Source organism: Sorex fumeus, unplaced genomic scaffold (genome assembly GCF_029834395.1).
Source record: "Sorex fumeus unplaced genomic scaffold, SorFum_2.1 ptg000122l, whole genome shotgun sequence".
Taxonomy (NCBI): Eukaryota; Metazoa; Chordata; class Mammalia; order Eulipotyphla; family Soricidae; genus Sorex; species Sorex fumeus.
In genome coordinates this window covers 9,118,544-9,142,293 of record NW_026606179.1, presented here as the reverse complement: position 1 = coordinate 9,142,293, position 23,750 = coordinate 9,118,544, and the positions used below count along the sequence as shown (strand labels likewise).

General features: G+C 54.8%; 1 protein-coding gene across 1 annotated transcript; it reads left to right on the top strand.

Annotated features, from left to right (window-relative positions):
- Positions 1-49: 49 nt before the first annotated feature.
- Positions 50-19,694, top strand: CACNG7 (calcium voltage-gated channel auxiliary subunit gamma 7). The gene is made up of 6 exons (XM_056135801.1): positions 50-195; positions 3,309-3,533; positions 4,309-4,395; positions 4,745-4,885; positions 18,862-19,007; positions 19,242-19,694. The coding sequence occupies exons 2-6, from the start codon at positions 3,338-3,340 to the stop codon at positions 19,497-19,499; spliced, it is 828 nt and encodes a 275-aa protein (XP_055991776.1). The 5' UTR covers positions 50-195; positions 3,309-3,337; the 3' UTR covers positions 19,500-19,694.
- The last annotated feature ends 4,056 nt before the right edge of the window (positions 19,695-23,750 follow it).

The following is a 23,750-nucleotide window of genomic DNA, read 5'->3' as shown; positions in this document are numbered from 1 at the left end:
CCGCTGAGTGAGGCCGCGGCGCGGGGGGCGGGGGGCGGCGGCCGGGAGGGGCCGGGACGCCGGGCTCCGGGGCGGGGGCGGGGGGCACGGGCACCGGCGACCCCGGCGGCGGCGGCGGCGGCCGGGCCGAGCCGCGGGGCCGGTCATGCGGCTGCGGGGCCCGCGGCCCGGAGCGTGCGCCCAGCCCTGAGCGAGGTGAGCGCGAAGGAGGGTCCCGCGGCCGAGGAGGCGCTTCGGGAGGAGGCCGGGCTGGTGGGCTCGCGGGACCCCGAGGGGCTGCGGCCGTGCGGCTGCGGCGGCCCGAGCTCCAGAGCTCGGGGCCGCACGGAGGGGTGGAGGGCATTTGGGCCTAAGGAGTCGGGGTGCGGGGGATCGCTCTGGGGGGCCCGCGAGCGAGGCAACTCAGGTCCGGAGCCCCGGGACTGGGCGCTGAGGGTGGGGCCGGCGGAAGGCGGACCCGGGCGCGGGATGTGGGTCCCCAGGAACTAGGAGCGCGTCTTCCGCGAGGTGGGAGAGGGATGAAGTTTGCATCTGGGACTTGGAAGGTGGGACACCCCCCGCCCCCCGCCGCGGTCCAAGAGCCTGGATTGAAGGGGCCGAAGGGCGCTCCAGGCCTGGCGTGGAGGGTGGGGGCGCAGGGGGACGTCCCAGAGGAAGAAATGCTGGAGGGGAAAGATCCGGGCGGGCGAACTCGGTTCCAAAGGGGACGCGACGAGGGTGGCAACGGGCCAGGCACCGCAGGGGTCCGAGGAGCTACTGAGGGGAGCTGAGGTCAGCGTCGGGGTGCCGGCCGGGAGCTTTGTCAGCGTCGGGATACGGGGCCGGGCCGGGAGCTTTGTCAGCGTCGAGATACGGGGTCGGGCCGGGAGCTGCGGTCAGCTTCGGGGTGCCAGGCTGGGCCGGGAGCTGCGGTCATCGTCGGGATGCCGGGCCGGGCGGGAGCTGCGGTCAGCGCCGGGGTGCCGGGCCAGATGGGAGCTGCGGTCAGCCTAGGGGTACCGGGCCGGTCGGGTGGAGAGCGGAGCTTCAGGAGCACCTGGCTGCAGCTGGTGGGGACTGGGGCAAAGCGGTCGGAGTCAGAGTCCGCGGCCTGGATCCCGAGTCCTGCGAGTCCTGCGGGGGTTGGGGGGTGGAGGGCAGGACTGCACCCCCCCCCCCCCCAGTGCTAATGAAGGCTGTTTCAGGGCACCCCAGTTGCTTCGGGTAGGATAGTTTCAAGACAACGAAGATTCTTTTCAACAGAAAAGTTGGGGGGGTGTCTCTTTGTTTTTTTTTTTTTCTTTTTTGGGTGGTGGGAGGAGAGGCACACTGGATGGTGAGGCTTTCTCCTGACTCAGTGCTCAGGGATCCCTCCTGGTGATGTGTCAGGCTCCAGGATTGGATCTGGAGTTGGTGGTATGCAAGGCAAGCGCCTTCCCCTTCCCCAGTACTGTATCTTGGGGGGGGGGGTCTTGAGACTTGGCTGCATTGTTGGGAGTGTACTGGGACAGGGGGAGTCAGAATTCCTGGGTTAGATCAAAGGGGGATCCCAAATTCACGCTTTCCTCCTTCCTCTTCCCCCCAATCCCTGGGATTTTGTGGCTTGAGGAGGGATGAGGTTATGGTTCAGGAATCAAGAGTTTTTTCCTTTAGAATCTCCAGATTCCTGATGGGGTGTGGGGGAATCCACAGCTCTGAACTGGGAACTTGCCTATTCTGAGGTTCAGTGGTGGACGGGATCAAGACACCAGGTGGGGTGTTTGAGGGGGTCTTGTCATTGCACGTGTTAGCTCGGGGCACCAGGACCTGGAATCAACTTTTGTGGAGCTCAGGGTCCAAGCCCTGACAGTCTGAGGAGCTCACTAGACTAGTGGTGATGCTGACCGGCAGATTGAGGTCACCTAGTTCCAGGGTCAGGACCCCACAGCCTGGGATAGAGCCCAGGGAGCTGAACTGGGGGTGGGGCAGTTGGGACTTGGTTATGGGTGTTCCAGGTTTGATCAAATAGAGATCAAGGGTCGGGAGCAGATTTTGATGGTCAGAGACCCAGGCTATGGGTATTAGCTGCATTTAGGGACAAGGAGAAGAGCCTAAGGGTTTGAATTTAGCGGCATGAAGACTCCTCACATGCTTTGGGGTTTCTGGGATCAGGGTCTGATACCTGGGTGTGACACTTAGAGATTCTTGCTTACTGACCCACTCTGGAATTCCTCGGGGACTAAAAGAAAGATGGGTCCAGGATTGTGGGGTCTAGGAAGAGTGTCAAGGCTCCCACTATCCCTCAGCCCCACATACTAGGCACAGCAGGCAGGACTTGACTTAGAGCGGAGGTGAACTGGTGCTTGCTGGCAGTCTGATATTCAAGGCTAGAGACCCAGATGAGGGTGCACATTTGGGGGGGCAGTGCCTGGTCAGAATGTTGAGGTCACAGGTGAGCATAACTGTTTGGAAATGCCCCAGGGCCAGGCTAAAGTGAGGGACTCAGATTCTCAGGAACATCAGAACAGGTTGGATGTCTGGGTCCTACTTTTTATTTTGTGTGTGTGTGTGTGTGTGTGTGTGTGTGTGTGTTTTCTTTTTGGGTCGCACCCGGCGATGCACAGGGGTTTTTCCTGGCTCATGCACTCAGGAATTACTCCTGGCGGTGCTCGGGGGACCATATGGGATGCTGGGAATCGAACTGGAGTCGGTCGCATGCAAGGCAAATACCCTATCCACTGTGCTAACACTCCAGAACCATGTTTGTTTTTTGTTTCTGTGCTCAGAGCTTACTCTTGGCTCTGTTCTCAGGGCTCACTCCCAGTTCTGCTCAGAGAAACACATATAGTGCTGGGGATCAAATCCAGGTTGGCCACACTTCCGGTCTTTCCCACTGTACTACCTCTCCAGCCCCAGGAGGGCCAGTTCCTGGGACTGAAAATTTGAAAGTTGAGTTTTCACTCTGTGGTGTAGAATTAGGGACCTGATCCCAATACGTGGTGTGGAGTCAAGTTTTGGCATCTGGATCTGGGCAGAAGGTGATGGTTGGAAATCTTGTCTTGGGGCAGCTAATCTGGTGTAGCATTTCTGGTCAGATGCCAGTGTTGGAGCCATGCTTGGGAAACCAGTACTGGGGCTCAGGGTTGATTGTCGCTGGTGTCATTGGTTTCATCCAATCTAGGCACTGAAGGAGAAAGGGGGATGGCATGGGTCAGATCACAGGTCATAATTTGAGAGGTCTCTGCTTGGGACTACTGTCTCTGCCTGGGCCCAGCGTTCTTGGGGTTGGCTGGAGGTGGCTGGGGTCGAGACTTGGTCTAGTGTGGTGACTTTCCTCAATGGCTTCCTAGGCCCCGCAGGGCGACCCCCGCCAATAAGGATGAGTCACTGCAGCAGCCGAGCTTTGACCCTGCTGAGTAGCGTGTTCGGAGCGTGTGGCCTGCTGCTTGTGGGCATCGCGGTCAGCACGGACTACTGGCTCTACATGGAGGAGGGCACGGTGCTGCCTCAGAATCAGACCACCGAAGTGAAGATGGCCCTGCACGCCGGCCTCTGGAGGGTCTGCTTCTTTGCAGGTACAGCCCTCACCATGCCCGTCCCCACCCCCGTGCACCCATCCTGCCCCTTCACCCCAGTACTGGGCATGCAGCACCTGCTCGTTGGCACACTCAGAATCCAGCGGGGCTCCAGTGTCCGACTCTTTGTTCTATGCACTGAGGAGCCCCAGTTTGAAGGGGTGGGCTCAGCAGATGCTCTGCCTGAGGCCCTAGGTTTAATCTCCAGCACCTAAGATATTGCTCAATAAAATAAAACAGGAGCCCAATTCTCACACTTGCTCTGGGCCCCAGAGGGGCTGTGTCTAGCCTCAGAACTTGGCCCTGGACAGCTCCAGAGCTGGAATGGGCAGCGTGCCAACCCAGGCCTCCAAAGGACCATGGGGGTTGGGGGTGGTCAGAGAGGGGGACTGTGGGGACAGCTCAGCAGAAGAGCACTCGCCTTGCATGTGTGAGAGCCTGGATCCAGGCCCTGGCACGGCTAATTAAAAACCTTTTCTTTTCCTCAAAGAATCCCCTCTGTCTCCCGCTTAATTTCACTTAGGAATTCCGAAGTCAGGCCCACAGCCCCCCTCATTTGGTCCCCTCCATCCATGGTTGCTGGGGCAGTTCTGCTGGAGAAATTCCAAGGCCCACTGCCCCCTCCTTCCCTGCCCCCTCCTCTAGACTAGGACAGCACATAGCCCTTGGACTGTCCTCACCAGTCCGGGACTCCGCTCTGTCCCGGCCAAGCCTCGCGGGAGTTTAGAGCCTCTTACCAGCTCTGCTTTCTATCTTCTCTCCCCCTCCCCCCCAGGACGGGAGAAGGGTCGCTGCGTGGCCTCGGAATATTTCCTTGAGCCGGAGATCAACTTGGTTACGGAAAACACAGAGAACATTCTGAGTGAGGGGAAACTGGGGCCTTGGAAACTGGGGGCCCGCATAGATGAGACGAGGGTGGGGGGGAGGGTAGAAGCTTCGGAGGGGAGGTGGCATGCCTGGGGGCCAGCCAAACAAGGGCAGGGTCAGCAAGATGGTGGGGGACTAAAGAGCGGGGCCAGAGCGAGGGAAGGGCCAGGAAGCTGGAGCAGGGACCCCCCAAGGGGTGGAGTCAGAGTGATGGGCAGGGCCAAGAAGGGAGGGGTTGTGAGAAGGGACTGGTCTGTCCCAGGAGGTGTAGCCTGGGCAGGCATGGGATGGGGTGCCCGTGAAGGTCCCCCCTCACCCCCCTCTCTCTCCCCCTCCCTGGGCAGAGACCGTGCGCACAGCCACCCCCTTCCCCATGGTCAGTCTCTTCCTCGTGTTCACCGCCTTCGTCATAAGCAACATCGGCCACATCCGCCCGCAGAGGACTATCCTGGCCTTTGTGTCTGGCATCTTCTTCATCCTGTCTGGTGAGCCTCAGGGAAAACCTCCAGGCCAGGGAGGGTGTGTGGTGCTGCTTCCGGGCCAAGGTGGTCAAGGTTGCGCTTCAGCTCTGAAAATTCTTTTCATGCTGTGTGATTTCAGAGGAGTGTTGAAACCTCTCTGGGCTCATCTGCTCCTCTGGGGAGTGGAAGCAGCCATGTCCCCAGCCCCAAACCAACTGTGAGTGCTGATCTGGGTGCTAAATAGGTACCAGGCTGGCTTCTGACGCTGCTGGCCTGTGCCATAAAAGCCCATTTTACAGACAGAAGCAGGCCTGGAGCTCAAGGCTAGCCCCGAGCCCAAGAGCCATCGAGACATGGGGGGTACGGCTCCCGCACACCTCGCCCACAGAGGAGGTATTTTTAACCCTCCTGGTTTACTAGCCGTGAACAGCTTACAGAGCTCTTTATTTTCTGGGCCACATTTTAATCTCAAAAAATGTTCAAACAAGCAGGAAGATCAGAATTTTGGAGTGAGCACTCCTTTGAGTTAATGATTAGCATGTTAGTAGGCTTGCTCCGTCTGTCTCTGTAATACACATGTCTGAGTATGTTGCGAGAGTTAAACCCAGTTTTCACACACACGCACGTGCACGCGCACACACACAAGTTGCTGTTGGTTTATATTTCCAACCATCTTTTGCCCCATAAGTGTCGTTCAGAGCAAGTGCAGGCATCCTGTGCCTTCCCTTAATCCTTAATTGCGTGTCTCATTTAATATGTGTTTACTGCTCTTTCTTCTCTGAGACTTGGGGCTCTTTTGCATGCGTGATCTCACATCCTCTTCACGATGTCTCTGTTGGCGGATTATTAGTACCACTTCCTTGAGGGAACCAGGACTGTGGCCCTGGGCTGTGCAGGGAGCAGCCCATGATACCAGTGCAAATGGGTGCCTAGGTGCTCTCAGGGGACATGTGTGCCAGTTGCCTCTTAGCGTCACCCTCCTGCAAATCTTAGTACAGGCCCAACCAAACCAAGACAGCTCTGCCCCACTCAGCCCAGAACAATTCAGTGCTCACATTTAAGAGTGAAGTGGGGACCAGAGCGATAGTATAGGGGGGAGGTTGCTTGCCTTGCATGTGGCCAACCAGGGTTTATCCTCAGCATCCCATATGGTCTCCCGACCACCACCAGGAGTAGTTTCTGAGTTGCTGAGCCAAGAGTAGCCCCTGAGCATTGTCAGGCATGACCCAAAGTCAAAAAAAAATTTTTTTTTTCTTTTTGGGTCACACCTGGCGATGCACAGGCGTTACTCCTGGCTCTGCACTCGGAGTTACTCCTAGCGGTGCTCAGGAGACCATATGGGATGCTGGGAATGGAATTTGAGTTGGCCGCGTGCAAGGCAAACGCCCTACCCGCTGTGCTATCTCTCCAGCCCCCCAATTTTTTTTAAATAATAAAACCAACAAAGCAAAAATTAATACAGGTCCTTTGAAGTCACTTTTGTTTTGTTTTGTTTTGTTTTGTATTTTTGGGCCACACTTGGAAGTGCTCAGGGATACCTCTTGGCTTTGTGGTCAGGAATCATGGCAGGGCTCAGGGGACCCTATGTGGCAGAAGGGATTGAACCAGGTTGGCTGTATGAAAGGCAAACATCTTCACCCCTGAATTATCTCTCTGGCCTGTCAGTTGGTAGTTTTTGGACAGCCCCACTCTGTCTCCTTTCTATCCTGTCCCCAGTTGGGGAGTGTGGGGACAGGGTGCTGCAGATACTTGAAGCTGGAGCCCTGACATCCCCCGCAGACTGCCAGGGGCTCCTCCCCCAGCCTGTCTAGAGCAAACCTCCCTGTGCCTGCAGCGACCCTGAGAAGATGTTTCTTCCAGGGAAACCAGGGTGCAAGCTCCGAGTACCATGAATCATGGCCTGGGAGCCAGACACTGAGCTAAAATAAGACATGCAGAATAGCATGATCCTGAGTGTCACAGCTGAAAGGGCGCATCGTTTTTCAGGTGGAAAAATAGTGGCCTAGAGAAAGAGCGAGAGGGAGAAAGTGGGACAGTCTAGGGAGGAAGGAGTGAGCAGCTCACTGAGAACAGGACAGTCCTGCTGCCCGTGGTGCCTGTCAGGCAACAGAAGAGGTGACATTGCTGCCGGGGACCAGCTGGGCTCAGAATCCAGGGGTTTCTGTCCCAGACCCTTGCTGGTATCTGACCTCGAAAGGTCAGAGCCGGACACAGGCACCCCCGGGCTGCAAGCAGGTGGCGGGAAAGAGACCAGGGTTCGGGCATTGCATGTGGCCTGCCCAGGTGGGAGCCCCAGCACCATTGGGAGCACCCCCTGAGCACAGAGCCAGGAGTAGCCCTGAAGCCCCAGGCATGGCCTGAGTCTGGCCTGGGAGGGGACAATGAAGCTCCACATAGGAGCACCCCCTTATTCCAGCCAGTTCGCTGCTCTGCCCTCACTACCCAGTCAAGTTCTTTGAGGTTCCCAGGCCCAAAAGCACAGGAGTGGGTTCAAACCCATTACTCACTGCACAGATGGTAACTTTCCTTTGCGGACTTGCTGATGGGACAGATCTTGGTAGGAGATCAGAAATGTTTCCTGCTCCAAGACAGGAGCGTGACTTCCCAGCAGCCCTGCTGGTCTGCTTCGTCTTTGATTTATTTTTGAGATTTCAGAAGAGGGTTTGGGCTACATTTTGTAGTGCTCAGGGCTTACTCCTGGCTCAGTACTCAAGGCTTACTTCTGGCTCAGTGCTCAGGGTTTACTCCTGGCTCAGTGCTCAGGGCTTGAGCTCAGGTGGACCACATGTGAGGCCACGTTCTGACCCATCTCTGGGTGCACTCTGCCATGTGTGACTCACAATCCTTTAACACTGAATTCCATGTATCATTCTCACATCACAAAATGCTCCATTTTTTTTCTTCTTTGCTTCCTTCCATCATTAAGAAGTATAGAAAACACTTGTAGCTGGCAAATAGTACGAGTCCAAGAGCAGAGCCAGCCATTTTCTAGGCAGATAATGTGGCAGGGACAGGCCCTTGCACTAGGCCACCAGCCGGTAGTGGGGGGATCTCACAGAAGCCAGTGCCCAGGTACAGATCACTGAGGCACAGCTGCCGGAACAGGAAACACTCAGCTGAGTGCCGTGGGTTGCCCAAGTTCTAAGTGCTTTGCACAAATTGGGGTTTCCCCCTTCTTCTTTGCCTTGTAAGGACATTATTTATTATTTATGTATTGGTTTGGGGGCCACACCTGGTGGTATTCAGGGATCTTTTCTGGTGATGCTTGGGAAGCCATTTGCTATGCCTGGAATTGAATGGGGCTGGCTATGTGCAGAGCAATGGCCTTTGCCACGTCCCCTCTCTGGCCCCAGCATTATTAAGATGGTTTTCTTTTTTTTCTGTGGTTTTTTTTTTTTGCTTTTTTGGGTCACACCTGGTGATGCACAGGGGTTACTCCTGGTTCTGCACTCAGGAATCACCCCTGGACGTGCTCAGGGGACCATATGGGATGCTGGGAATCAAACCTGGGTCGGCTGCATGGAAGGCAAACTCCCTACTCGCTGTGCTATTGCTCCAGCCCCAAGATGCTTTTCTAGAAGACTGAAGGGCTAAGAGATTTCTCTGAGTGGAAGCAGGTTTTTAACCCCAGCTGCCCCGCCACAGTGTGGAATCACAGAAAGGAAAGAGTCCGGGGGAGAGGAAGGCTGGAGCAGCTCTCATCCCTTTGACCATGAACTTGGACATTCCTGTCAAACCACCTTATATTCCTGATCAGAAAAACAAGATTCAAAAGGAGTGGGACAGGGCTGGAGTAATACCACAGTGAGGAGGGTGTTTTCCTTGCATTCGCTGACCCAGGTTCTCTCCCCAGCATGCCATATGCCCCCCCCCCCACCCCAAACACCACCAGGAGTCATTCCTGACTGCACAGCCAGGAGTAACCCCTGAGCATCGCCTGTTGTAGCCCAGTAAACAAAAATAAGTATAGAAGGAGAGGGATAGAAGTTATCCAAAGACTGAGTTGGCACCGAATTCTGGAAAGCTGGGGCAGGAGAGGGACTGGATCATTCCTGGGTGTCACATGCTGCAGGGACTCACCATGAGGATGGATGAAAGGGAAAGAGATCAGAACACAACCGGCGGGTGAGGGTCTGTGGCTGAGTGGTCAGGCAAGAGCAGGAAAGCTTTGCTCAGGGGCAGGGGTGGGAGGGCAAAGACAGCTGGGTTGCTTGGAGACAGGAAATCAACAAAAGAAGTGTCCAACCAATTGAGTGACTGGACAGTGCTGGAGAGAGAATGGGAGGGTGGTATGGGAGCAGATTGGGCAGACATTGATTTTCTTATTATTCAGGTCAAAACACATGCGTCCCATACATTGCCCACAGTAACTATCTGGCACTCCTCAGATGTCGTGTCTGTATCTTCTTTTTCATTCACTCATCAAACATTTTTTTTTGGGTCACACCTGGTGATGCACAAGGGTTACTCCTGGCTCTGCACTCAGGAATTACTCCTGGTAGTGCTCAGAGGACCATATGGGATGCTGGGAATAGAACCCGGGTTTGCCGCGTGCAAGGCAAATGCCCTACCCGCTGTGCTGTTGCTCCAGCCCCAAACATTTACAGGCGCATCCTGCAAGCCAGCCCCTGTGTGGTGCTCTAGCAGCATGGCCGAACCCTCCATGAGTGCCTGCTTTGGGCCATTCACAAACAGCTTCCAGGGAGACACCTGTGCAAGGTCGCCACGCACCTGCTTCGGCTCCCCCAGGGTTCCGGGAATTCCCACTGTGCTCCCGATTCATCCCATCCGCTTGCTCCCGTGTCCCCCATGACTCTCGCATCAGCTCAGATCTCTGACCTCATTTCCTAACCCACTAACACTCTGTCCACTGCTCTGAGCGCCAGTCACGCTGAGACAAAAAAACAAAACGCCCCAGCTCAAGCCTGTCGCATCAACCCTCTCTGCTTGGATGCCTCTTCCTCCTGACCCTCCGAGGGCCCCAGGTTTCCCTTGTGAGTGCCTGTCTCTGCCTGTCGTATAATGTTGCCACCCCACGGTCCCATCATGTGCCCAATTTTACATTTGTTCCATAACTCATGTTGGTTGTTTGCTTGTCTTTTGGGCCGTACTCCTCTGTGCTCAGGACTTAACTCCTTGCTCTGTGCTCAGGAATCACTCCTGGCAGTGGTTAAGGGGCCCTTTGGGGTGCCGGGGGTTGAACTAGGGTTGGATTCTGCCAGGCTAGTGTCTTCACCTCTCACTATCTCCACAGCCCCCATAACACACATTTCTATTGGCACCTTATGTTTTCTCTGGCTCCTTCTAGCAACTGTGAGCTTCAGAAGACAGAGGCCTGTCCCAAAGTTCTCTCCTTGGCATTGGCAGAGCCTCGATGAGTCGCTGGCACATGAGAGTTGGAGAATCCGTGGCAGGGCAGGAAGGCGCAGAGAATCCTGGGGCAGAGAAGCTGAGTTGGGAGCATCTTTTTCTCTTTCCTTTTGGTTTTCGGGCCACAACTAGCTCAGGGCTCACTCGGGCTTGGCATTCAGGGATCACTCATGGTGGGGCTTAGTGGACCCCCTGCAGTACCGAGGATCAAATATAGTCACCTGCATGTAAGGCGGCGCTCAACCTGCTACGCTATTTCTCTAGCCCCTGAGAGCCATGGTGAGGAGAGCGGGCAGGCGAGCGGTAGGAGCAGAGAAAGCGCCCAAGAGGAGGGCACATTGGAGCTGGTGAGGGGAAGTTGAAGAGCGAGAGGGGAATTTTTCAAGTGAAGGAAGGCAAGCGCCGTGTACAACACAGATGGCGTCTTCAGCACCTTTTCACTCCCGAGAAAACAGAATACAAAGGCCCCGCATGCCGCTCTCCGTGGTCCTGAACCCTTTTGTTCTGTTCCTTGGTGGTTTCTTTTCAGCGCCAATGTGGGTGGTTGCTGCCTGCTGTCCCCTAGAACTCTGGAGCAGATGTGGTGATGGTGGGGGGGGGGCGTTGGGGCAGGGAGTCGGATGGGGAGAAAGAAACGGGGAAGGGAAGGGGAGAACAGGGAAGGAGTGTTTTTTTTTGGAGACGCAGAGCCGCTGTGAAATGCCAAGAGAGAGAAAGGGAAGAGCACCTTTCCTCTGATGGTGTGTCAAGATGACGATCAAACTGTTAAAAACACAAGCAAAAACAAAGCCCCTCAGTACCTTTCCTCTTTGGGGACATTTGTTTCCTCCACACCACCCTCCGCTTCGTCTTTCCTTCCCAAGTCCCCATGCAGTTCAGAACTGCTGCGGGACTCCAGGTGAGGCCAAAGCACCAAGCAGGCACTGGATCCCTGAGGGCCCAGGGGTGCCCTGCAGGAGTGTGACCATATCCTCCTGTGGGTCAGGAGAGCGTGGGGCCAGTTACCAAAGAATAGGCACAACCAGAAGGAATAAGGTGAACAGGGTCCGAGCCTCTGGGGGTTGGGTGTGTTTGCTTGGTGGTGATGCCTAGCAGTGCTCAGGGCTGACTCCTGATTCTGTGCTCAAAGACCCCTCCCAGAAATGCTCTGGGGGTAAGGCTAGAGTGACAGTACAGTGGGGAGGGCATTTGCCTTGCACGTGGCCGACCTGGGTTCGACTCCCAGCATCCCATATGGACCCCCCGAGCACCACCAGGAGTAATTACTGGGTACAGAGCCAAGAGTAACCCCTGTGCATTGCTGGTGTGGCCCAAAAAGCAAAAATAAAATAAACTTTCTTAAAAAAAAAGAAAGAAATGCTTGGGGGGCCCTAGGAGACTCAGAAATCAACCCGATTTGACTGATGGATGAGGGACATCCCTGTGTTTGACAGGGTGTTTGAGTGAGCAGGAGGGGAGGTGGGATTTATGGAGGACTAGGAGATGGGGCTGCTCTGGAGGGCAGAGGTTCATTCTCAGAGAATGTAGAGCATGGAAAGGTTCGTTCTCAAGAACGCAGAGAAAAGAGATCAGAGTGGATCATGAAGGGGAAAGTGGAGGTGCAGTCCTCAGTTCTCCAGAGGGCGTCCTGAGCCCACCAGGAGTGGTCCCTGAGTATACAGCAGTAGTACCACCAGGTGTGGCCCCCCAATAATTATTATTCTGAGAAGATGAAAGCAACTAACAAGATTTTCTAGAGGTTCCAGTCACGTGAGACCCATCCCTCGGACTGGTATTTATTCCGCACCGGGTCCGGGCTGCAGGCTGGGAAGGCAAGCATGCCGACAAGGATCCAAGCATTTGCACTGTACTGCGGTGGGCGGGGGGTGGGGGGGAGAAAAATGACAAGTAAATGGAGTGTCTGCAGGTGTGAGTGTTACAGAGCAAAGCAAAGGTGTTGAAATGGAAGGAGCAGGAGTTATCTCTTTATCTCTTCTAATCATTCCAGCTAGTGTTTTGTTGTTGTTGTCTTTGGGGTCACTCCCGGCAGTGCTCAGGACTTACTCCTAACTGTGCAGAGGGAATTACTCCTGGCGGGTCTCAGCGGGTGAGATGTAGCACCAGGGATGGAAGCAGGCCAGCTACATGAAAGGCAAATGCCCCACCTCACTGGCCCAGTCATTGCAGTTATTTTATGGAAACGTTGGAGTCCAGCAGAAATTGAGAAAATGCTGGTAGCTTCCTCCACTTAGAATCACCTGGATTCTGTAGCTTGCTTATGTTTTACCATTATCTCTTCTCTCTCTCTCTCTCTCTCTCTCTCTCTCTCTCTCTCTCTCAGGTTTTGCCATTTGAAAATAAATGGCAGGATCACGAGAGCTCACCTCTAATCATATTAGATTATGCATGCATCTTTTAAGAGTGAGGACATTTTGCTGCTTAACTACAGCACCATTATCTCACCTAGAAATTTCGCAATAATTCCCTGATGTAATTTATTCTGTGTTCAAACTGTCCCAGTTGTTGCAGAGATGCTTTTTACAGCTTTTTCCCCGAACCAGGATTCAGCCTGTGCTTCTGCAGAGTATTTAATTTGGTTAACATCTCTTTTAGTCTAGACTAGTACCCCCACTAGTTTTTTTTAACAACACTTTAAAAATATATTTCATTATAAAAATATAGAGAGACAAGTGTAATGAAATCTCATTTCATCTTTTGCATTCTGTTTCAATGATCTTCAACATCTGGCGCATCTTTTTTTAGTTCTGCCACTCCATCTCTCTTCTACACTCTCAGACATTAAGTCGTTTCATCCACAAATATTCCAGGGTAGTTCTAAGATATTATTATTTGATATAGCCACAGTGCCAGAGTCAGGCACATGCAATTAGCAAGAGTTACTTGGCATCTATCTTTTTGTCTGTTTATTTTTATTTTGGGGGCCACACCAAGCAATCATCAGGGGTTGCTCCTGACTCTATGCTCAGGGATCATTCCTGGTGGGCTTGGGGGATGCCAAGGATCAAACCTGGATCAGCTACATGCAAGACAAGTGTGCCCTACCTGCTCTACTATCTCTCTGGCCCTTTTTTTTCTGGTGGGGGCACACCAGGGAGTGTTCAACGGTCTCACCTGGCAGTGCTCAGGGGTCCATGAGCGGTGCTGTGAACTGAACCATAGCAGCAGGCAAGGCCAGGGCCTTAACCTCTGTCCTTGCTCTCTGCTCCTTCCTTTGCCAGGGGAGGTCATATCTGACAATGCTCAGGGACTACCTCTGGGTCAGTGTTACGGGGTCACTCCTAGTAGGATTTGCAAGCCCATCCTATGCTGAGGATTGAATTTGGGTCTTGTGCATGCAAAGCATGTGCTTCAGTCCATTGAGTGATCTTTCTGGCACCCTTCTTTAAGAATTAGAAAGCAGGGTTGGAGAGATAGGACAGTAAGGAGGGTGCTTGCTTTGCATGTGGCCAACCTAGGTTTGATCCCTGGCATCCTAGATGGTTCCCCAGCACCACTAGGGGTGATCCCTGAGTGCAGAGCCAGGATCAAGCCCTGAGCATCACTGGTGGGGTTCCAAAACCAGAATAGTTTAAAAATTTTAAAAAATAAAAATGAAAATTAAGATACATTAGGATGGGGCATTAGGAGTCAGGAGCGGCAGTCCCTCAGCACTCGGGAATGCACTGGCTGGTTGGTCAGGGCCCACCATCACAGATACATTTGTTGGCAGCCAGTTAAAAATCTTTACTCTTCGGCCTTAAACTTGGTGGGGCTCTCTTTCCTTGGGGGTAAGCCCTGCTGGGCACCCCTACCCCAGCCTCAGGGTCATGCCCGTTGCCCTGCAGTTTGGCGCAGACACACATGATGACTTTGCCCACATGGACTCTGGACACATCCCTGGCGCTTTCCAAACACACCCCCTCAGTCCCTGTCCTTGGACACTGTGGAGCTAAGATCAGGGACAGTGTGTATGCAGATGTGAACGTCCCCTGGAAAGGCTGTCTTGGTGGTCCCAGGATAACTGCAGCAGCCGTAGGCTGGCTTGACACCAAGACGCACGGTGGACAGCTACCCGGGGGTGTGGGTTGCAGTTTACCCTGTGGCCAGTGTCTTCTTTCTCTTTTGTGAGCGAAGTAGGAAAACCTGGGGAATTGAACAGGGATGCGGTGTGTGCAACAACGCTGTCACAGTCGAAGGACACCTCATCCGTCATTTTTCCTCTTTGTTTGAGGCCCACTGGTGCTCAGGGGCTATTCCTGGATCTGTGCTCAGGAGTGACCCCTGGTGGTGCTGGGGGGACTCTATGGTGTCACATTCCCGGATGCGGATGAGAGGAGAGCTCCAACCTCCCTAATCCGTCTTCTCTAATCTCTCACCCAGGTTCTGTTTATTTGAGCTCTGTTGTCCCAATTTTCCTTGCCCTTGTCCCTCCCCTGTCCTGGCTTTGCTTTCGCTCCTCTTCCTTTTGTTTTGTTACTCTTCAACCGTTCTTCACCACACAGTGACTGGTGCATGGAGCCAGGGGCCTGGCCCAGTGCCCCAGCACGGTCAACCAGGGGCCCGTCATCAGGGAAACGCTACGGAGTGAGGTTCCCTGGCCCCACTTCGGGTCAGGTCTGCTCCCCACGCTTGAAGCTGTCGCTGTGGCCAGCTCCTTTCGGACAGAATTTGTTTCTCACCTCTGTAATGAATTTGCATTCCATGGGGAGATTTGCTCATCCAGCAATGTCTCAGCCAGCTCGTGCCGGGTTCTTTGTCTCTACTGAATTTACACCAGGCTGTTTTCCTCTAACTCTTCTTCCAGCCACATACTTACCCATTTAGAGGAGGGAGTTTTCCCTTTTCTTACCTTTAAAATAAACAAACAAACAAACAAACATTTGTATGGCACCAGAGAGCTGGAGCAGTAGACTAAGTGCAGGCTAGGCATGTGGGAGACCCAAGTTTGACAACTGGTACCATATGGTTCCCTGAGTACTGCCCAGAGCAGCCCCCAGCGAGCCAGGAGTAGACTCTGACCACCACTGCGGGGAGAGGGAGGGAGGGAGGGAAGGAGAGACAGAGACAGAGACAGAGAGAGAATGAAATAAAAATTTATCAGTATTGAGCTTGAACTCAGTCCTGAGCACTGCCAGGTGTGGCCCCCAAAATTTATGAGTCTGGACTTACTTTTTTTTTTCTTTTTGGGTCACACCTGGCGATGCACAGGGATTACTCCTGGCTCTGCACTTCGAAAATTACTCTCGGAGGTACTCAGTGGACTATATGGGATGCTGGGAATCGAACCCAGGTTGGCTGCGTGCAAGGCAAATGCCCTACCCGTTATGCTATCGCTCCAGCCCTTGGACTCACTTTTTCCAAGGTTCAGGGTACTGCTGAATGTCATTACTTCCCCCCCATGTTCTTGTGGTGAACTGAGGTCATACCTGGTGATGCTCAGGGCTGACTCCTGGCTCTGTGCTGAAGGATCACTCCTGCTGGGGCTTAGGGGACCCTGTGCAGTGCCAGGAATCAAACCAGGGTCAGCTACATGCAAGGCAAGCACCTCACCTCTACACTATTCCTCTACCTCCAACCCTTAGAGCTCAGGGCTTACTCCTGACTCTGCGCTCAGGGATCACTCCTGGTGGGGCTCAGGGTCCATGTGAGGTGCTGGGGATCCAACTCTCACACCCTCTAGCATTGCTCTTAGCTCTCCCTCCCTCTGTCTCCATCTGTCCCTGTGTATCTCTGTCTCTCTCTCTCTTATGTAGGACCAGTCTCTTGTTCGTTTATTATTGGGGCCCACCCTGTAGTGTTCAGGGCTCACTCCAGGCTCTGTGCTCAGGGGTCACACCCAGTGGGTCTCCGGAGATCCTGTGTAGTACTGGGGATGCAACTGGGTTCAATCATGTGCAAAGCATATGCCTTTCACGCCACCCCCCGACCCCCCCACAGGGGTCTGTCTAATGAAGGGTCTGAGTCCTGATGGCCTCAGCCTGTACGCCAGCCCCTCCCAGGCCAGCACAGGTCCTCCCCGCCTGCTTTTTTTTTTTTCCTTTTGCTGATTACTGTTCCTGTGGCCACTCTACCTGCCATCCCGTCTAGTCCTGTGGGATTGTTGGGCTGCTTCACTCCCAGGGTGTAAGGGACCCGCGCTCTCCATGCTCAGGCATGAGCATCTGCTCCCAGTGACTCGGAGTCGCTGGTCACGTGCTGTTCAAGCCTTACGAGCAGGAGGAACTGCCAAGGGGAGCGCCTGCACTATTTGTATGCATTCCTTTCTATTTTGTTTCAGCCATTGCGTGATGTCAAAGCCACTTTTAGCGCAGCGGCTGCCCCACGGCAGCGGGTGGGCTGGCTGGAGCCCACGTGCTGGCCCCTGGCGTGGGCAGTGGGACGAAGTGAGACTTCTTTTCTAGGCGTGCTGGGCACACGTCTACTGGCGGGGTGCCGTGGGGATCCCTTGGGCCCGTTCCTGGCAGGGCGGGCGGGAGTCCCCCTTAGTCCACTCTGGTCTCAGTTGCTGCAATTCTGGAGGGGAGGCCCATGTCTGGAGGTGTTAGGGGGCTACTCCTTGCTCTGTGGAGGTGGAAGGGGCCGGGGGGGGGTCTTCTGCCAGCCTTGCTCAGGGACCAGGTTTCAGGTCCTCACGTTGCAGAGCACCTGCCTGAACTCTAGAGCTGTCCCACCAGCCCAGCTGCGGTTTAAAGTTTCCATCTGAGAGTGACAGTGCAGCAGGAGGGCATTTGTGTTATGCACAGCCAACCCCAGTTGGATCTCCAGCATCCCATATGGTCCCCTGAACGCCAGGAGTGATCCCTGAGTGCAGGGCCAGGAGTAACTCCTCAGCATCAACAGGTGTGACACCCTCTCCCCCAGCCAAACATTTTTTTTTAAATGTAAGAAAAAAACCCACATACTAAGTCTCCATTTGGATAGGCAGGACAGCAGGGGAGGCTCTTGCTTTGCAGCTACAGACTCTGGTTTGCCTCCTGGCACACGTGGGGTCACCAAAGTTCCTTCAGGACTGACATCTGAACACAGTCAGGCGTCAGCCCTGAGTCAGGGCCCCCAAACCACCACCACCACCCAAAAAAGAAAAGAAAAAAAGATAGTTCCAAATAGTTCTTTGTTTATTTGTTTCTGGGCCACACCTAGCAGTGTTCAGGGCTTACTCCTGGCCCTGCACTCAGGATTCATTCCTGGTGGTAGAACCATATGGATGTTAGAGATTGAACCCAGGTTGACGGTGTGCACGCAAAGTGCCCTCCTTGCTGTATTACACCTCTGGCCCCAGTTCCAGATAGTTCTCCTTAAGGAAGTGGTATTGTCTCAGTCTGCCTTCCCTCTCCTCCTGCCTCTAGCGCCCGACCTGTAAATGGGAGAGAAAAGTGGTGATGCGTTACTGCACGAGGCAGCGCCGTTTGCTCCTGTGTGATCACAGTGACTTATCTCTGCACACTGTCCCTACAGATGACTGTCTGTGTTCCTCGCCTGCAGTCTCTCTGCTTATTTCCACTTCCCCTCGCCTCCCTTCCCTGTATGGCAGCTATGGTGGCAGAGGATGGCCCCGAGGGGTCTAGGGTCAAGCGAGCTCCACAGACACTGATCCCTGAGGTTCACCTCCAGCCCTATGTCATCCCAGCGCCATGAGCCCAGACAGTCTCCCACCTACTCTGGCCTGTCCTTCCTCTGTGCCATTGTCCAGCCTCCTGACACTCTTGGCATCGACACTGTGCCTCTCCCTGTCACCTAGTCTGGCCTGGTTTGGGGGCATCCCCCCAGCAGTGCTTGGGGCTTAATTCTGGCTCTGTGCTCAGGGGCCATTCCTGGCTGGGACCTGGGAACCATCTGCAGTGCTGGGGATTATTTTTTTTAACATAATTAATTTTTATTTTTTTCCTTTTATTTATTTATTTTTTTATAGACTTATAAATTTTTGTGCTTGGGTTTCAGTTATACAATGATTAAGTACCCATCCCTCCACCAGTGCCCATCCTCCCCCACACGGGTCCCAGCATCCCTCCCACCCCCCATCTCCCCCCGTCCCACCTTGCCGCTGTGGCAGGGCATTCCCCCTTGTTCTCTCTCTCTTCTTTTGGGTACTGTGTTTTGCAAGAGAGGCATTGAGTGGCAATCATGTTTGGTCTATAGACTACTTTTAGCATGTCTCTCCCACCCTGGGAAGGTCTACACAACACCCTTTATTTGGTGCTCTCTTCTCTATCTGAGCATCCTTTTCACCTAAGTGCTGGGGATTAAACCCCTGCGGGCCACATGCAAGACCACTGTGCCTGCTCCTGTGCTGACCCTGACCTGGCCTCACTGGGGCTCACAGATGGGCGGCACAGCACCGCCTGCCTCCTCCTTGAGAAGGCCACATGGTTCCCTTGCTCCTGAAGTGGTTTAATGAGGGCAGGTGGGGGGCTGCCCTGAGCCCCATCGTGAAGGAGCCGGACAAGACCATTTTTCCAGGAAACTTTCCTGGGCTTCCCCTCCCTGCCCCACAGCACTTGTCACTGTGGAAGGGACCCTGGGGTCTCATTGGAAACCCTCCCAGAGGCTGTTGGTTCTGGGAGCTCCTGGGGTCTGGGTGGGGAGGCCCCAGGGAGGCCCACGGGATGGGCTGGGCTCCCTTCCCATGCTGACCAGGGCACCCCTCTACCCAGGGCTCTCACTGGTGGTGGGCCTGGTCCTGTACATCTCCAGCATCAACGATGAAGTCATGAACAGACCCAGCAGCTCCGAGCAGTATTTCCACTATCGCTATGGCTGGTCCTTCGCCTTCGCTGCTTCCTCCTTCCTGCTCAAAGAGGTGATGTGTGCATGGGGCCCGACTCCAGGGTCTAAGGCTGACAGAAGGGTCTGGGGCAAAGGGAAAGAGGATGGTAGGGTTCTAGTATCAGGGTCTGAGGGTCGAGGGGCTGGGGGCCTGGAGGAGAGGCTGAGGTTGGATCTGAGGGAAGGTGGCAATCCCAGAGTTGGAGGTCTGCAGGGAAAGGATGGGGCTTGTGGCCAGCGCCCTGGCCCTGACCCTGCCTGGCCACAGGGGGCGGGCGTGATGTCCGTGTACCTGTTCACCAAGCGCTACGCGGAGGAGGAGATGTACCGCCCGCACCCCGCCTTCTACCGCCCGCGGCTCAGCGACTGCTCCGACTACTCCGGCCAGTTCCTGCAGCCCGAGGCCTGGCGCCGCGGCCGCAGCCCCTCGGACATCTCTAGCGACGTGTCCATCCAGATGACTCAGAACTACCCTCCTGCCATCAAGTACCCCGACCACCTGCACATCTCCACCTCCCCGTGCTGAGCCCCGCGCCCCGCCGCGGCCGGGACTTAACTCGGGACCCCGCGCGCCCGCCCGAGGAGGCGGCCCTGGCTCCGGGCCCCGCCCCTCGCCGCAGCGCCGTCTCATTGGCTCTGACCTCGGTGGCTCCGCCTCCTCACGGTCGCATCTCATTGGCCTCTGACCTCGGTGGCTCCGCCTCCTTACCGTTGCATCTCATTGGCCTCTGACCTCGGTGGTTCCGCCCCCGCACGCCTTTCCCCGCCCCTCTCCGGGTTCTCGCGGCGCCCCGACCTGCTCCCTTACTGCAGGGGCGCAGGGCTGGAGGTGCGGGTTCCGGTATCCCCCAGGAATGTCAGCCGACCTCTCCCCTTGACCTGACTTCTCCCTTTCTCGCCCAGGCCCCCCTTCACTTCGGATGCGGGGCACAGTTCTGGGGGCGCCTGGCTCCTCACGCAGCGCCGGGCCCGGGGGTCCCTCCAGCCTTGCCCTCCTGCACCCCGTCCTTTCTCTGTGCCCCCTGGGAGAGCGCCATCTGGGGCATCTCCCCGCTGTCCAGGCTGCCTTCGGCTCCCCTCCCCTGCTGCTCCGGTCCACCGCACCAAGCACCGCCTGGGGACCCCCGCGACGGGCCCTCGGCTGGAGGAGGTTCCTCTCGCCACATCCACACCTGTGCCAGCCTCTTCCCCCTCGGCCAGTCGGGGGAGGGAGAGGCAGTAGCGGGGGGGGGCACTGCCCCCCCCACCTCGAAGTCTTCCATTTTCTGGCACTCCCCTCATTGAAGCCCCCCCTTCCCAACTCTGGCCTCTGTCAAGGGTCCGTCCATGCCCTTGGGCAAATTCGGAGGTGGAGGGGGATCCCCAGAAACTCGCCAGCACCCCCTCTTGTTAGGGGAGTGGGCGAGGTAGCACAGTCGTACACACGGAACCAGAGGGCCCCGGGGAGGGGGGAGGGGGCGGGGGGGGCTTTTAGTTCGCATCTCTGGGCGGGAGGGGGTGGGGGAAGCGCCTCAGTTAACCTGTCTTCATGCAGCGATTTTTAACGAAGCTGAGGGGAGGGGGCGGGGGGCCTGGCTCTGTTATTTACCGTGTATCATATGTAAATACCGACAGAAACTTCAATAAACTTTATTTCAAACACAAACGTCTCTGCATGCCCCGGAGAGGGGATCGAACACCCAGGGCCTTGATCTCCGTCCCTAGAACCTAAAAGGGTTAGGCATATCTATTGCTTTGGGGGCCACACCCTGCAGTGCTTGGGGATCACCCCTAACCGGTTTGGGGTCCCTGTAAATGCTGGAGATTCAACACGGGTCAGTGCAGGCTAGGCCAGCACCCTCTGCCATTCTCTTGCTCCTACGTGTCCTCAGCATTTCAGCAAGTGGGAGGGCAAATGTCACCATCTGGGATTCCCACAGCTTGTCAACTCGGGTCTCGCCTGAGCCCTGAAGTGCTTTCCCTTCCTCCCCTTCCGCCGCAGTCACAGCATCCGCAGCAGAGACGACTTCCTGCTGCAGCCAGAGCAGGACTGAGTCAGTGCTCGCAGGCTGCAGATCTGTCCAAGGAAGTGAGGGTGACTCCTGGAAAATTTGGTGGCACCAGGGGCAGAAGCTGGGTGCACAGGGCGTCCAGACAACAGCTCCGGTATAATGTACAGCTGCTGGGAATTGCTTGACTCCCAAGGCATTCCCAGCTGTCCTGAACAGAGGAACAATGTGCAGTACACTCATATGCACTCGCATGCACGCTCAAGCATGAACGTATGCACACTTGCACATATGAGCATGCCTATACACACACATGCACAGGAATGTGCACACGTATGAGCATGCACACATGTGCACATGCACTCATACGCACAAATGCACGTGTGGCACCAGCTCGGTGGGGGTTTGCAGTGCCTGATTTCTCTTACCACTCCACTGGGGATTGAAAGCAACCAACAAGTTTGATAAACGGATCATTGAACTGCTTTGTCTGGGCAACAAACTGTGTTCAAAGGGTTTGTGCAGGTGGTTTGCGTGCAGGAAGCCGTACATGGATCCCCAGCAATGATACACCACACCACCAAATCCCAGCTGGAAGAAGGAAGCGGGAGAGAGAGAGAGAATGGGGGAGAGAGAGAGAGAGAGAGAGAGAGAGAGAGAGAGAGAGAGAGAGAGAGAGAGAAAGAGAGAGAGCGAGAGCGAGCGAGCGAGCGAGCGAGAGAGAGAGAGAGAGAGACAGAGACAGAGACAGGGTGGGAGGGAGAGAGAGGAATTAATTGCAACGGAAGCAGCTAGTTTTTCGGTTCTTTGCCTGATCTAGATTTAGCTTCTTGGAGGCCAATCAGATCTTCCTAAGCACCACAACATTGATCAAGCTCGCCCAAGGTGCCAGACCCTCTGCTGAACCAGTTTTTTATTCGGATGATCATTGAATACTCACAACTAGTTTCAAATTAGCTCATTCTAATGAGTCCCGTTTTCGAGAGGGAGAAACTGAGGCTTTGGGTACAAAGTCACCCTAAAGGGAGAAACTGAGGCATTGGGGACAAGGTTGCTCAGCTGACCAGATGCCAGCAGTTGCTGACATTGATTCTCTCCTGATGCTGGCATGTCACTACCGAAAACTGAATGCAAACTCATTCTGCGACCTTGAGTCAGTGTTTTTAGCTCTAAGACTTCAGTTTCCCTTCCTGTAAAAACAAAACAACAGAGAAATGGGGAGTTTGGGCCAGACTGACTCCCAATCTCTGCGGAGCTCAGCCAAACAGGAGCTGAGCGAGTGACCTAGGTGGGGGAGCAGGAAAGAATTCAGATTCAGCAGTCACATCCACCAGGGGAATGTTCTGAGTCTTTTCCAACCATTTCAGGAGTTTCTGGAGGTCATGCTTGAGATTTGGGGTAACAAACGGGCTTGTGCTTCAGTCGAGCGTGATTCTGAGAGGATGGAAGGAGGCTGCCAGGCTGCTGGGGTGGGGGGGCCCCAGGGGGCTGCCATCCACTCAGTGGAAAGGGCTATCCGGATTGATTGGTGCTGCCTGAAACCTGTTCTACTGCTGCCGCCTGTCTGTAGGCTGCTGCTTCCTTTGTGGCATGGGCTTGGATAGTTGCTTTTCGGCTTTTGTTTGTTTGTTTGGTGGCCATACCTGGCAGGGGACTTTATGAGGTTCCAGATATCAAACCTGGTTAGCCCTCCCTGCTATACTATGGCCCCCTCCCCCTTTATTTTTCTTTTTGGTCACACACAAGGGTGCTCAAGGGTTACTCCTGGCTCTGCACTGAGGAATTACTTGTGGCAGGCCTCAGAGGACCATATGGGATGCCGGGGATCAAACCCAGGTCAGCCGCATGCAAGGTAAGCGCCCTCCCCGCTGTAGGGGGGGCACACCCAGCAGTGCTCAGGGACTCACTCCTGGATCTGTGCTCAGGGATCACTTCTGGCGGGGCTTAGAAGATCATATAGGGTGCCGGGGATCAAACCCTGGGTCTGTCAATTGCAAAGCAAGTGCCTTACCAAATGTACTATTGCTCCGACCTCCTTTTTTCTTCCTTTTCATTTAAAAGGAATGTTGTAGGATCAGAGTAAGAGTCAAGTGGGGAGGACGCTTACGTTGCACATGCCTGACTTGGTTTAGTTCCCTGGCACCCTGTACAGTCCCCTGAGCGCCACCAGGGGTGACTCCTGGGTTCAGATCCAGCAATAAGCCCTGAGCATCACCAGGCGTGACCTAAAAACAAAACAAAACAAAACAAAACAAAGGGGATGTTGTAGAAAGTCATCTCTGCTCTGATCTCCTGTCCCTCAGAAACCCCTCCCCCCCAACATGCTATGGTGTCTGGGTTCAAGAATCCTATGTGCTGGCCCAACAGATAGGGACAGGGCTTAAGGCACTGACCTTGCATGTGGCTGACACTGCTTGGATTCCCAGAACTGCGTGGTCCCCCAAGTTTGAGTATCACCAGGAGGGACAGTGCCAGGGGTGGCCTTCACTCTGGTGTGTCCCAAACTTTCCCATACCCCACCTGTGCTTTGTGTATGTTTGAGCAATGCTGCAGAGGTTGAATCTCCCTCCTTGCCACCCCCACATACACACACACACACACACACACGCATACACAGATACAACTATGCACATATAGACACATACACAGGCACACACAGAAACACACAGAAACACGCACACAGACACACAGAGACACACAAACACATAGACACCAAGACACACATGGAGCACATCATGCTTATCAACACACGTTCATCATGGCTTCTGCACATTTTCTTGTCATCTCAT